Raw genomic sequence first — 14,795 nt, 5'->3', positions numbered from 1 at the left:
GGCGCATGACCTGGCAGTATTTCCTTCTGTTGTACATGGGGTCACTATGAGTTGGAACCAACTAGACGGCACCTAACAACAACAATAATGATCCATTATGATCTAAAAAATCCATTTTACTGTAGACAATATTTCTATTCCTATTTTACAGATGAAGAAACCAAGGCTCTGAGAAGTTAAGGACTAGCCTAAGATCATATGACTGAAAATAGGATAGTGACTCAATTCTAGAGCTCTCTTCCCCATACTACAACTCCTGAGTGTCAGAGATTTGAAATCTCTGATTTCTTATAGAGTTGTCAATTTGCGAGAAATATACAGAAATCAGTACTCAGCTGAATTCTTGAACTCTACAGATCTCTGGAGTTCTCTCTCTGTGTAGATCTCTCTTCTCTGATATTCTGCCTTCAAATTCTACCTGGCTTGGTCTTCCTGAACTCTCAGCTCTATCTCTTTCAATTAGGGTGTCCTGTGGACTCTGCCTGATCACCCTTCCCCGTGCAGCAACTTGGAAACTCAAATCAATAAGCTGGGGGAATTCTAGGGTTTGCCTCATTTATTTCCCTTTTCTCGAGGATCACTGGACTTCATTGCCTGATGTCCAGTGTCTTTCAAACCATTGTTTTTTTTATATATTGTTCGTATTTTGGCTTCTACAGGTGGATATTACTCCTTGTTACTCCATCTTGGCTGGAGGTAGAAGTCCCTGGGGTATATATATTTTAAAAAAGACTTCACATTGTTTTAGGCAAGGGGAGATTGAGGGAAGCACCAGAGATGGCTCAAGGGGGATGATAGCGAGTGTCAATCTGCAGGCTCTGCAGGCACCAGGGCCTGTTGTAGTCAGTAGTTTTGATGAGAACTGAGTTACAAAGGCCTGATTTGACATTGTCTATTTTTCCATAGCTTGAGTTAGCATGCCCTGTGTTGTGAATTTACAACTTACATTGATCAGTCAAAAATAAGGAGAAACCACTTAAAAACTACTTGGCTTAATTTATAGCCATGGTTTTTACTTATTTGAAAATGTAACACATTTAGTTTCATTTTCAAGTTGTTCTAAACATTTCTCTTACTATTTTTGCCCTTAAGAGAGAAACCAAATGGCATTGGTCTTATATGGCTGGTGTTGGAGTTGGGGAGGGTTAAGGAAACCACATCCTCCTTCCTCAGCCAGAAGTTCGGTAATCCAAGGTCAGGGAATGGAAGGCAGAGGCTTTGTCCCTGGGGACCCTGTTATGATTTAGCCAGACACAGGACCCAGAGCCTGAGAGACAAAGAAGATGTAGCTGTAGGATTTTGGGAAGTAAGGATGGGCCCACTGGGTTCCAGGCTTGGAAAGAACCTGAGTAGGAGCCACAAAGGGAAAGAAGGAAGAGGGGAGAGAAAGCTGCAGGAGGGAGATGAGCTGGCACTTAACCATGGGTTCTTGCAAGCTTAGTCTGCTTTTCCTGCAGCTGAGTTTGATAAGCCTGGGGAGGAACTTTGAGAAAGGCACCTCACAAAGGCAGTGGCCACACAATGAGTTTCCTTTAGCATTTCCTCACTCATTCCCCATGTCACATAGGGAGCTAGCAAAGTATCCCAGCAGACACCAGTGCCCATTTCGGGAGGACTCTGGAGACCCCCTGTACCAATTCCCCTTCTTTCCCTATGCCCCCAGACACACCCTCCCAGGACACAGAAGCAAGAAGGAAACCAGAACCACAGTTGGCTAGTGACGGGTACCTGTTAATGGACCCTCTGGGCAGCACTTTGCCCCCAGCAGGGTAAAACAGAAGGAGGGAGGAAGTAAGACAGAACATAAATAACCCTGCATTGGGAAGGCCCAACGAAGGAGGCGGAGACTATACTTCAGTGCAGCCTGCCAGACTTCTTCATGAAAAGTAGTGGAAAAAGGGGCACACGTTCCTTCGGTGCAGTTGAGGTGAGTGCAGGAGAATGGGGGAGTATGTTCAGGTTTGTGGAGTCTTGTAGCTAGAGTTTCCCTATTATTCCCAGTGAGTGAATAAAAATCAGACTGTGATGAACTAGAAGCACAGGGGTGGGGTGGGGGGGAGATATGAAAGAGGCCCCTGGCTCAAAGGATAGACAGTTTTAGCAATTTCTATGTTTGTGTGGTGATGGGAAGCATTGGGGTGTTAGATGCTGGCTAAGGTTAGTTTTCAAGCAATTTTCTAGTTGACAGGTTTACTGGGATACCTGATAGGAATTGGCAAGAATCAATGTGAATGAGGGTAGAGAACAGACTAGTATGGGACTGGGTTGGGATTGGATTGTGGTTTGGTGTGTGAAGAGGGCCACTACCCAGGTTGATGATGTGATTAAAGCTCAGTCTGTGATTGGGGTTGGCCTGGGGGCTCTGACCAGGGTCGGAACTTATTCTGTACCCTGCATCAGAAGTCAGGTTGTGGCTGAATTGGGGACTTAGCAATCTTTCTGGGCTTAGTTCCAGGGTTTAGCCTTCCCTTCAGCCCAGGTATAAAGGGGGTTAGTATTCACACTGTGACTTTTCCTACCTTGTCCCTCTACCTCAGTCACACTGAACCATTTGCAGCTTTCCAAACAAGGTGTGCTCTCATTCTCTCTGGGTTTTTGCCTTTGCCAGAATGCATTTTAAAATACAAGTTAGATCAGATCTGTTGCTTAAATTCCTCCAAGTCACTCAGAATTAAATCAAAGCTCCTTGCCATCTCTTGCAAGCCACTGCCTGGACTGGCCCCTGCCTGCCTCTCTGACACCATCTTCTAAAGCTCCCCTGTTCTCTTTATGGTCCAGACACATTAACCCTCTTTCTGATCTGTGAACCCCAAACTCATTTATCAAGACCTTTTCTCTTGTGTTCTCTGCCTGGAATGCTCTTTCCCTAGGTCTTAGTATGCTGTTGTTGTGTGCCGTTGAGTTGATTCCAACTCATAGTGACCTCAAAGTACAGAGTAAAACTGCCCCATGGGATTTCCTAGGGTGAAATCTTTATGGGAGCAGATTGCCAGATCTTTTCTTCTGTGGAAAGGCTGGTGGGTTTGAACCATTGACCTTTCAGTTAGCTGCCGAGTGAGCATTTAACTGTTGTGCCGCTAGGGCTCCTTAGATCTTAGCATGGCTGGTGTTTTCTCATTACATAGCTCTCGGCTCGTATCTCACCTCCTCAGAGAGGCTTTCAGTGACTCCCTACCTCAAATATGGATGACCCTCACCTGTGATTCCCTATCTTGTTGTTTTCAGTGTACTTACCTTTATCGGAATTTTCCTTCCTTATTTATTTATTTTTGATGTCCTCTTTCTAGTGAGTGAGCTCCATGAGAACAGTGACCTTGTCTATTCTAGTCACTGCTTTATTTCCAGCTTTAGGCACATAGTAGGCACTCAATGCATTTTTGTTGTCTAACTGAATGCTGCTGTCCTCATGCTCCCCAAATTTGCCTGGTTAACTCCAACTGGTCCTTCAAGTCTTCGCTCAGACCTCCTCAGGGTAGCCTTTGAGCCTGCCACCTTGGTGAGCTATGGTGCTTCTTTCATACTCTACTTACAGTTTTTCCCCAACCCTTGAGGGCTAGAATTGTGTCTTGTTTGCTCTCTATCTCAGTATCTCCAATGAATAGCACAATGTGTGGCACACAGTGGTCATTCCATCAATAGTTGTTGGAAAAATGAGTGTGTCAATCAAAAATTTATTCTGTGCCCTGGGTCAGGCTCTTCCTTTGTACACCATTTTCCTGCATGCAGACATCAGCCAGAGTGGCTCTGGAGAGCACTGATAATTAGGTCCAGCTCTGCGGGTCTGTGGGACAGTTATTGGCTCTGGTCCTACTCAGAAGTGGAGGAGCAGGGATTTGACCCCCAGAAGTTCTACCTGGGAGGGATTTTGGGGGCTGGGCTGACTGGAGTGATTAGGTGGGGCCTGACTCTGCTTTTTGGGAGTGAGAAAATGCATTCTCTCATCTTCCTTCCTCTCTTTTCCAAAACCAGTGACTAAGACACTGAAAACATTTATCTACTTTATTAAATCCAAGGTATGGGGAGCAGGGGGTGCAGTAATTTGGAGTAGATGTGATTCTAAGACTACCACCCTTACTGGAGTATTAGTGAAAGAATTCTTCTCTATGAGTCAGGGTGATGAACTTCCACAGTCCCTGCTGGCCAGATCCATTTTCCTTGAGGTCTGTCTTCCCTCTCTGGGCCTAGAATGGGAAGCCAGAGGCTCCCAGGTATGTCTGGGCTTCCCTCCAAGGACATTCTCTTCTAGATGTTCCCACAGAGGCTATAAGTGGGGTCAGATCCCACTGTCACTGCTGCAGGTGTGGAACATTCTGTGCATTTAGTCCAGCTTATTGTATGGCCATGACCACAAATCCCCTCCGTCATGTCTCTCCCTGTTCCACTTACCCACAGAACCTAAATTGGGAGAGCTGGTCAGGTGCCATAAGCCTGGAAATGCCCTCTGGATTCATGGTCCTCGAAGTTTGTAGTCCTCAGAGATTAACATTAAAATAATTCTTACAAAGCACCAGTCTATTCTTAGGGAGACTTGGACAGGGTCAGTCAGTAGCCGGGCATATTGGAAATCATTTGGACCTTGGTATTGAAAGCTCTAACTAACGCTCAGTTTCCTGATCCATCAAATAAATAAATAATTCCTGCTTGACAGGTTGATAGGAGGCACTAATCCTATAAGAAGGAAGAACTTGATGGAAGATAAAGCTTTTAAATCTCCATTCAGGGGCCTTTTCAAGTACAGTCTGGGGAGTTGGGCTGAGGGTGGCGAGAGTGTCCCAAATCCTAGGCCAGGAGGGTCTTCTTTACTGCCCTTTTAGTTTCCCTTCCAGTGTATGCTTGGGCCAGGTATCCTACTTATGAAGCCCTTTTTCTGTCCTACTTCTTAGACAGTTTTTCCTACCTTTCAGAAAGTGTGGCTCAATAAAAGGCAGCCTAGAATAAAGAGAAACATGTACAGTCCTCGGAATAAGAGCATCTATGTTAAGTGTCAGTTTTACCACACAGCTGATAAATCCTGGGAAATTTGCTTAACCACTCAGGGCCTTGGTTTTATCACCTATAATATAGAAGATAGATAGCAAATCCTATTATGCAGTTGTTCTTGGGTTTAGATTTAAATTTTGTACAGTGGTATATTGTAGGTACTCGCTAATCTCTTATTTTCATGAAATGACAAAATCAGTGTCGAGAGTGACCTCATTGTTTTCTTGGGTTGGAAGAGGTCGCCCTTGGCCCACATCCCTGGCTGCATTTTCATGGTGCCTGGGTCTCTAAGAAGGAAAGATCTCAGGGAGGTCTGGAGAAGAAGGTAAGGATGGCTGAGCTGACACTGAGGGACTTAGTCCTGGAGACCAAAGGGGTAGGAAGAAGGAGACTTAAGGAACTCAAAGTGGATTTCTACTCTGTATAGCTTGGGGCTCCTGCCCCCCTCCCCCTGCCCCATCCCAGAAAAGGGCTAAAAAACAGCCCTTCCTAATTCTCCAAGAAATATCCCTGGGACTTGCTAAGATAGCGTGACTTTTTCAGAGAACATCTCAAACACAGGGCTACTCCCTGTGGGGTCAGGGCAGTGGTTGTGGGCTTTCTAAAATAAAAAAATAAAAAAAAAAAGAGGGAAAAGAAAATAAATTTCTTAGTTTATTTTACTTGATTGTGTTGTATTTTCGAACAGAGTGATTTCATTCAACTTCCTTCAGTGCTCAAAGCCATCTCTCTTGGAGTGCACACAAATGGTTCTAATTATGGCAGCCGCTTTGGCTGGCAAGACCGCCAGGAAGTCATCTGGCCCCTCTGCCTGTCTCCTGGTGGGACTCTGGGGGATTGCTATGCTTCAGGGGTAGGAGGGCTGAAGGGAAATACTTGGGATCTCTGGCTAGGAAAGAAATTGACCATTCTCTGTTTGGGCTTCCTCCCCTTCATTTCTCTCCTGGCACAGTCTTCTGAGATCCACTCTGATATTTTACCCTCATCAATAGCTGCTGACATTATGCTGCCTGCGCACCTCACCTCCAGGCTAACTGGGTCTTTCTTGTTTTGGTTTCTGGTAGCCCCATATCAGTACCCAGTCTTTGCCATTGTGAGAAATGGACTGCTAGATAGTGTGTGCACTGAGGTGGAGTGATAATTAAGATGACAAATAGTGGGAAATGAAAAGTTTTTGGACTCCATAAATTTTGTTCCCTACTTTTATGAAAACATGAAAAAAAAAAAAACAGAAAAACAACATAATTTTTGTACTGTGAAGCCTTTTTGACACCTTTTGACATGCTTTACCTCACACAATTCTCACTGCAGCTCTGGTGAGTTTATTATTATCCTCTGCATTCATTGAGAGCCAAGATTTGCATTCCTAGTCCCAACGATTTGCTCACCACATCACTCTATCCTCAGTGGCAATAAGTATGCATGTGCCAATCCACGACTCTTTCCCAGTATGTTTACTAAGGCAGCCCATTCTTATCCTTGGAATTGCCCTGCTCTGTCTTATCTACTCATGTAGTATTTCAGGCTGGCATGGATACCTGGCCCCGCAGAGTGCCAGAGCCTACTGGTTCATCTCCCCAGGTGAGGGATGCTAGATCGCCGCATCTCAGACACAAACTGTGCTGCATGTCCACTTTGCCTTTATTTAGATCCAGAATTTTGCAGCAACCCTGTTCTCCATGTATCCTCTCATGCCCTCTGACTCCTTAGATAAGGAAGAACTTTTCTGTCTGGCCCTAAAGATTCTTGTCCTGAGCTTAAGACCACCCCGCACTGACTTTATAAGCACTCTTTCACCCTATTCAAAAGTCCCTTTCTACCCACTTGGTTATGTTATCTGCATTAGATGCTTGTTAAAGGATTCTTCCTTTTGATAAAACTCATTTTCATTTTCAACAAATCTTATTTGGACACTAATTAATAAATATGATAGAGTCCCTGCTATTAAGAAGTTCATAATTTGGGGGAAGACAAATAGGACAATAATTATAGTTCAGGATGCTAAATACATAAATACATAAACAAAGGTCCTTGGGAGCGTGGAACAGGAAACATTTAAATATACCCAGGAGAAAGGGGTTTAGGAAAAGTATCAGAGGAGAGAGACACTAAGCCAGGCTGTGAAAGATGGGTAAGATTTCTCCCAGTGGGAAGTCAAGGAGGGAGACCTGGGAGGAACAGTTTTTCCTGACAAATGAATGAGATGTAAAAAAGACACAGAGGCATGGAAATCAATGCTCCATTCATGAAACAGCATATATTCCAATATGGATGGAGAATAGGGGTCATGATAAGTGGTGAGAAAGAAACCTAGGATCAGATGCTGAAAGAAGGACCTTTCACCACATCCTAAGAAGTTTAGTCTTTTTTCTAGATTCGATTTGATCAGTTTGGAGCTTTATTTTCTAAAGATTTTATTATGATTATTTTAATAAGAGGTAGTGAGTAGACATCATCTGGTTAGAAGATTACTCAGACTGTCCAGATGAGGAAGGTTTACACTACAGGCATGACAGTCAGAATCAGAGTACCTAGCTTGTGTTATTGTTTAAGTATCAAAACAAGAAAAGGTAAAACTGGAGAATAATAGTTAACAGCAAGAGATATAAGTTTTTGTATACTTACTATGTGCCAGGAATTGTGTTACATGTTTTACATTCATGTTCTCATTTATTCCTCATAGCGATCATTTTAGGTGAGGAAACTGAGGCTTAGAAAGGTTAAATGACTTTCCCTAGACCACACAGTTAAGGAAATTGTACACTGGAATTTGAATCCGTGGCTGGTTTAAAAGCTCAGGCTCTTAACAGCTATACAATATTGTCTCTGGAAGAGGACTTCATTTTTTAAATGCGGAGAGTTTCATGTGCTTGAGAGACAGCTGGCTGGACTCTTTAGTAAGTCTTTAGAGTCATGAAGCTAGATCACAAAAGAGATTTCAGGGCTTGCTAAGTAGATTTAGGAACCAATAACAAATTAATTTACTGGAGAGTGTGAGATGGCTGAAGAGAGGATATAGAACAAGAAAAGCACTGAGCATAAAATTCTAGAGAGCATTATTATTTAAAGGTCAAGTGGAGGCTGGTGAAGATCCAGAAAAGAAACTAGTGATTAGAGAGTGATGAGGAGCAGCAGAAGGGGAAGAGAAAAGGATTAAGAAAAAGGGAACTGCTCACAGTGTCACATGCTACAGAGCGGTCAATAAGGGTGACTGAAGGGACATTGGTGGCATTAGCCTCTTTGCCTGAAGTTCTTGGTTAAATCTGGCTTCTCTGCCTTATACATTCTCCCTACGGCTGTTTGAATTAAAATGTTCTCATTCTCGGTTCTAAAACTTATGCTCTCCATGTCTTCCCACTGAGCTCTGGGTCTGGTCTGAGGGAACCTCTGGGTAATTGCTCAGTGATGGAACAAAGATGATAAACTTAACCTGAGCCCAGTGCCACACAATCAACTGCTCTGTGGTAATATGTGCAGGAAGCCTCTACCCCAGCTGTTAAGAATCTAACCGTTCTTTTTTCTTTCCAAGATAAAATTATCTTAAATATAAGCAATAAGTGGCACAATGCCCACAATGGAAAGAGGAGATAGTTCTCCAATTATAGCTAAACATTTTTTTTAATATATGATGTATATTTAAACCTATTAAAAACTACAATTAGCATGATGCAATAAATTCAGCCCTGGAGGAGCAGTGGTTAAGAGCTCAGCTGCTAACCAAAAAGTTGGCAGTTCAAATTCACCAGCTGCTTCTTGGAAAACTATGGGGCAGTTCTACTCTGTTCTATAGGGTCACTGTGAGTTGGAATTGACTCAGTGGCGATGGGTAACAGGTAATAAATAGTAGAAACACATGGATATTTGAGGATCAAAGATATGAAGGGAGGGAGGAAGGAAGTTAGTAGCTCTATAATTGTTTCAACAGAGAGGTACCTTCTGAGATAACCCAAGCCTGACATATCCTTCCACAGCAATCTCTATTTAACATTTATTGATTTTGTAGCCAGATTCAGAGATATCTGAACCAATGTCTAGGATTGATTATTCCTTCAGTGTTTCCAGTGCCATTATCTCTTAGGGTTAGTCTGCCAATACCACTCTGCTAGGCTGGGTCCCTTAGAAGCAGATCCTGAGATGATGATTCTTGCTCAAATGGTATATTGAGGGAATTTTGTCCTAAGAGGAGGAAAAAGCAGAATAGGACAGGGAAAGAAAGCTAAGCGAGGTTGTGATCTCAGCTGAAAACCAGACTCAGCCTGGTGCCTGGTGAAGCTCTGAAGCCCTAATTGCATCACGGAGTTGATCCCACCTGGAGGGAGGTGGAATGACCCATGTCAGGCAGTCACTGGCCTCCAGATGCCCCTTAGGATGGGGGATAGCATAACCTCCTGGGTGGAGTGTCTCCTGTTTGACTGAGGACAATTCTCTGGAGAAAGGGAAACTGTGATCTCTTAGCAACCAACACCACAGATGGGAGATAGGTGCACTGGCTTGGAGAAGAGACACCAACATCCACTATTCCTATTGTTCCTCTTCTGGTATAAACTGGATAGTCTGGACAAGTGTAAGACTTTGGATGGACATTTGGACATGAGTGAAATATAGAGCTAGTGTTCTGGATAAATTTCGTGTCATGTTTTTACTGAATTAGGGTTCATTGTAATAAAGTATGTGTTGTTATTAGGTTTCACGTCAAAATTGAAGTGGTTATTAGGGTTAAGTTTTAGGTTAATGTTAGGGTTAAGGCCAGAGTTGATGAGACCAATCAGATTATTGATGAGGTTAGGTTTCAATTTTATTCTGAAGATTACTGTAATTCTTCTAAATTTGTACTGGAGTTAGTCTTAAAGATAGTCTAATATAATGCTAATAATAAAATTACAGTTAGTATTAAGTATAGGGGGATATAAGGGTAGAATCAAATAGAGGAAGTGATGAGACTTTTTCTTTTATAATCTAAGATTGATGTTATTGAGTATATAGCCTTTCTTTGGTGAACTAAATGATTTAAAATATTCTTAGAATTTTTGCCTTAGTATTTTACTTATTACCAGGATTGACTTTAGAGGCAGGGTTAGTAAGTAGGACTGGGTGAATTTACTTCTAGTCCTTGAGTGTTGAAGGGCAGTTAGGTTGAGTTCAAAATAGGAGCAGGTAAGGAAGTTAAAATTTGGGTCAGGGAATGAGACATCAGGATAGAGGGAAAGAGGTATGGTTTTGGGATTCTGGAAGATCTGACAGTGGTTTTTCTTTGCATTCCAGCTTCTACCTACCTGGCATTGGTCACAGTTCACCTTCTTCACTATGGTAGACCACAATGGCAATGAATCCAGTGCTCCATATTTCATCCTAATAGGCCTCCCAGGTTTGGAGAGGGCACAGTTCTGGCTGGCCTTCCCATTGTGTTCCCTGTACCTTATTGCTGTGCTAGGTAACTTGACCATCATTTACATTGTGCGGACTGAGCACAGCCTACATGAGCCCATGTATATTTTCCTTTGCATGCTTTCTGGCCTTGACGTCCTCATCTCCACCTCATCCATGCCCAAAATGATGGCCATCTTCTGGTTCAATTCCACTACTATCCAGTTTGATGCTTGTCTGCTCCAGATGTTTGCCATCCATTCCCTATCGGGCATGGAGTCCACAGTGCTGCTGGCCATGGCCTTTGACCGCTATGTGGCCATCTGCCATCCACTACGCCATGCCACTGTGCTCACATTGCCTCGTGTTGCCAAGATTGGCATGGCTGCCGTGGTACGAGGTGCTGCACTCATGGCACCCCTGCCTGTCTTCATCAAGCGGCTGCCTTTCTGTGGCTCAAATATCCTCTCCCATTCATACTGCCTGCACCAAGATGTCATGAAGCTTGCCTGTGCTGACATCCATGTCAATATCATATATGGCCTTATTGTCATCGTCTCTGCCATTGGCCTAGACTCACTTCTTATCTCCTTATCGTATCTGCTTATCCTCAAGACAGTGTTGGGCTTGACACGTGAAGCCCAGACAAAGGCATTTGGCACTTGTGTCTCTCATGTGTGTGCAGTTTTCATATTTTATGTACCTTTCATTGGATTGTCTATGGTGCACCGCTTTGGCACGCAGCATGACTCACTCCTACCTGTCATCATGGCCAACATCTACCTGCTTGTTCCTCCAGTGCTCAATCCTATCGTCTATGGAGTGAAGACAAAGGAGATCCGGCAACGCATCCTTCGTCTTTTCCATGTGACCACCCAGACTTCAGACCCCTAGATGTCAGTGCTCCAACTTCTTTCCTAGAAAAGTCCTTTGATTCAGATTTTAACATCAGCATTGTGGAAGACAGTATTAACAAAAACAAAGAAACAAAGAAAAAACTTCCTTAACAAAATACAACTCTAATTTTCATAGGTGAAACTGGATGCAGAATCTCCTGTGGAAAGAGGCAGCAGAACCACGTACTCTTAATTTCCATTTTTCAAGATTATTTTCCTTTTGGTTCTTCTTAATATATAATTACTAAAACCCTGAACTGGTTGTGGTTGGAGGGTTATTATTTCCCATTTAACCATCCAACTCAGCTATGTGAACTTTTTTTCACTGATAATGCATAGCACAAGATAGTGCACGGAAGATGAGTGATACATTTAAAGAACATTTATCAAAGTCTTACACATGACAAATGGGAAATAAACACAAGTCAAATAAAGCCAGATAATCTGGCTTAAAATCATGACTTCCTCTTCAGAGCTCTCAACCATATTGGATCTCAGGGAAGGGGATGTACCTGGATTTCCTTCCTCAAAATGACCTCTACAAAGAATAAGTCTACAAAGAATAAGTAGATGATTGGAAATAAAGCCTTGAAGAGACTACATTTGCCTACATTAATAAAAGATAACGTTCTGTTATGAAAGTTTTCACAGCCCATGGACACTTTTTCTTTATTTAATTCTCTTATCAACCTTCTAATTTGGGCAGGAGTATGATTAGTACCCTCATTGAACCAATAGGGAAATTGATGTTCAGTGTGCATCAGTAAGTTGTATGAGGTCACATAAGCTCAAAAATAAAAATCGAGCCTTTTGATGCTCAATTTCATATTGTGAGAAAGAACTGTGAGGGAGACCTGTAGGGTAGTAGGTCAGGCGTTTTCAATTTTTCTTTCATTTTCCAGGGAAAATATTTAATTCCCTTTACAGCTCACCTAGTGGTGCATTTAGGAGCTTCTTGTCAATGCATCTCACAGCTTAATCCCATTAGCATCTGCTCTTTGTCCACCTGCCACTGTGCTTGTGTAGTGGGGAATGTGCTTGGAGTTCCAGAGAAGTGACTCATTTGGAAAATAGTGTGATTAGCAGTGGAAGTTCTTAGCATTAGTTCTTAGCACAAATTCTCATAGAGTATAACAAATGGACAAATGTATGCAGAATGAATAATCAAGTGAAATGACAGAAATATGACTCCTCCATCAATGTGAAGGCCTTCCTTCTTTCCAACACTTTTGTTTAGATACCCAGAGAATGGTTTTTCTCTCAAATTCTCATTTCTCCAACCTTGTAAAGGAGGGGAGACACAGACTCAATTATTCAGCCACAAGTTGCTTCACTGACCCACATCTTTTCTAGCCAAGGACTCCTCTGTTTCTAAGTGATAATCTTTTATTCCAAGGGTTGCAAACTAAGGCTGTTGGCCAAATACAGCCTGCCACCTGGTAGCATGCCCATAAGCTAAGAATAGCTTTTACATTTTAAATGGTCGAAAAGAAAAAGAATGATATTTTGTGACATATAAAAATTATAGGAAATTCAAATTTTAGTGTCCATAAATAAAATTCTGTTGGAACACAATCATGCTTGTTGTCTGTAGCTGCTTTCATGCTACAGTGGCAGAGTAGAGTGGTTATGACAGAGACCATATGACATGCAAAGCCTAAAATATTTATCTCGCCCTTTACAGAAAAAGTTTGCCAACTGCCTTTGTAACCTGCTGCAGTGTTGTGCCTCAGTAGAGAAGACTGATCTCAAGGAAGCGAGGCTCTTCTCCAAAGAGGAAATATCTTCTTAACCTTTATTGTCTGGGGTCTGGGGAAACTAAGAGTAGCTTATCCCACCCAACATCTTAAAAAATGTCCTCCCCAAGTTATTCTAGATGGTTCTAAGAAGGAGTTCAGTATCAGATACAGCAGCCTGTGCCTGACATGTGGTAAACACTCAATAAAAGAGAGTTTTTGTGGTCGTTGTTATTGTTATCATTACTATTACTACCTGCCCCTTTCCTCCTACCCTGTTACAGTCATATGTTCCTAAGAAAGATTTCCACACAGCACCAAAACAAAACCCTTCTCTTTGGGGCTTTCTTATTATTTACAAGTGGGCTCCAGAAAGAAGCCTCTTCCTCTAACATCCAATCTAAGGGTGCCTCTAAGTTGTGCGTGACTCCACTGATTATCAGACTGGACAGTAGTTCTAATTCACCCACTGACTCTGCAGGACAAAAGACCTGACAATCTGCCACCAGAAAGATCACAGCTTAGGAAACCCTCTGGGGCAGTTCTAATCTGTAATATAAGTTTCTTATGAGTCAGAATCAGCTTGACAGCACATGATGCCAATATCACACTGGAAAGTGTAACATAAACTTTACTAAAGTCTAGCGGATATCAAGGGGGAGGTAATGATAGGAAACGTGCAAGTAGATCATCTGATTTATAAGCTACTATTGTTTAACACAAACAGCCCTGGTGGCACAGTGGTTAAGCTCTCGGCTGCTAATCGAATGGTTGGCACTTTGAACCCATCAGCTGCTCAGCAGGAGAAAGAGGTAACAGTCTTCTTCCATAAAGGTTATTAAAAAAAACAAACTTGTTACTGTTAATTCTGACTCATAACGACCCTAAAAGACAGAGTAGAGCTGTCTCTTATGGATTTGAACTACCGACCTTTTAATTAGCAGCTGAGTTCTTATAACCACTGTGCCAACAGGGCCCCCATAAAGATTACAGCCGTGGAAATTCTATGGGGTAGTTCTACTTTGTCCTATAGTGTCACATTTGACTCGATGGCAATGGGCTTGGTTTGTTTTTTTATTATTTAACAGGATTCATGGGATCTAGTCCAATTTCAGTGATCCTTATGAAACGGGGTGTTCGTGTAGAGTTTCCGCCTATTAACCCACTAAGTTGCTCTTCATGTATACCTCAACACACACACACACACACCCTGTATAAGATACTAACCAAATTACCAGAGGGTCATTTCTTACCCAGTGGAAATTCACTGTTAGCTCTGCTGGGCATGTAAACTTCAGATTGTACTGCCAACACCACAGCCTTTGGGCACCAATGATACTGCTTAGTCTTCTGTTTCTGCTGCCTCAGGAAACTGAACGAAGCCTCTGGCACGCATCCTCATCACAATAATGCCATGCAATTCTAGATTCTCTGGTACTGGGTGACTGACATTTTCATAGCCTATGCCATATTAATACCTGAGCCTGTTTCTAAGAAAACTTTAAAAATAAAAAACTAATATTTAGCTTCTATAAAAGGTGGCTAGCTTTCTTAAAGTGTGGAAGAGATTGTCTCAAGGATTACAGGTGACATTTCTTTTTCCTTCACACACATGAACACTAATTTCATAGCTTCTTTTATAATTAATATGGGGCAATGTATTTGTACTTTTGCCAATGGAATATGGGCAGAAATGATGCATATTACTTTCAGATCTTATCCCTGAAATGCTTTATGTGGTCTTTCATGCTCTCCTTAATAAGAGGCTGGCTGGAAGAAAATTACTCCAGAATGGTGGATCCACATGACAGCAAGGGCT

At 42.4% G+C, this 14,795-nt stretch overlaps 1 protein-coding gene across 1 annotated transcript; it reads left to right on the top strand.

Moving 5' to 3' along the window:
* The first annotated feature begins 538 nt into the window (after positions 1–538).
* On the top strand, positions 539–14,531 carry LOC100670850 (olfactory receptor 51E1). Its single transcript, XM_003421421.4, has 2 exons — positions 539–1,927; positions 10,243–14,531. Exons 1-2 carry the CDS (start codon positions 1,880–1,882, stop codon positions 11,236–11,238), a joined length of 1,044 nt encoding a protein of 347 aa, XP_003421469.3. The 5' UTR covers positions 539–1,879; the 3' UTR covers positions 11,239–14,531.
* The last annotated feature ends 264 nt before the right edge of the window (positions 14,532–14,795 follow it).

This window comes from Loxodonta africana, chromosome 7, assembly GCF_030014295.1.
Source record: "Loxodonta africana isolate mLoxAfr1 chromosome 7, mLoxAfr1.hap2, whole genome shotgun sequence".
Taxonomy (NCBI): Eukaryota; Metazoa; Chordata; class Mammalia; order Proboscidea; family Elephantidae; genus Loxodonta; species Loxodonta africana.
Note: the sequence above shows the minus strand (reverse complement) of the source record. Positions and strands in the feature narration are given on the sequence as shown.

Excerpts from the sequence above, each read along its gene's own strand:
- LOC100670850 (XM_003421421.4), top strand. The coding sequence starts at position 1,880 with ATGAAAAGTAGTGGAAAAAGGGGCACACGTTCCTTCGGTGCAGTTGAG. Across the intron at positions 1,928-10,242 it reads GTTCCTTCGGTGCAGTTGAG|CTTCTACCTACCTGGCATTG; the intron begins GTGAGTGCAGGA and ends TTTGCATTCCAG.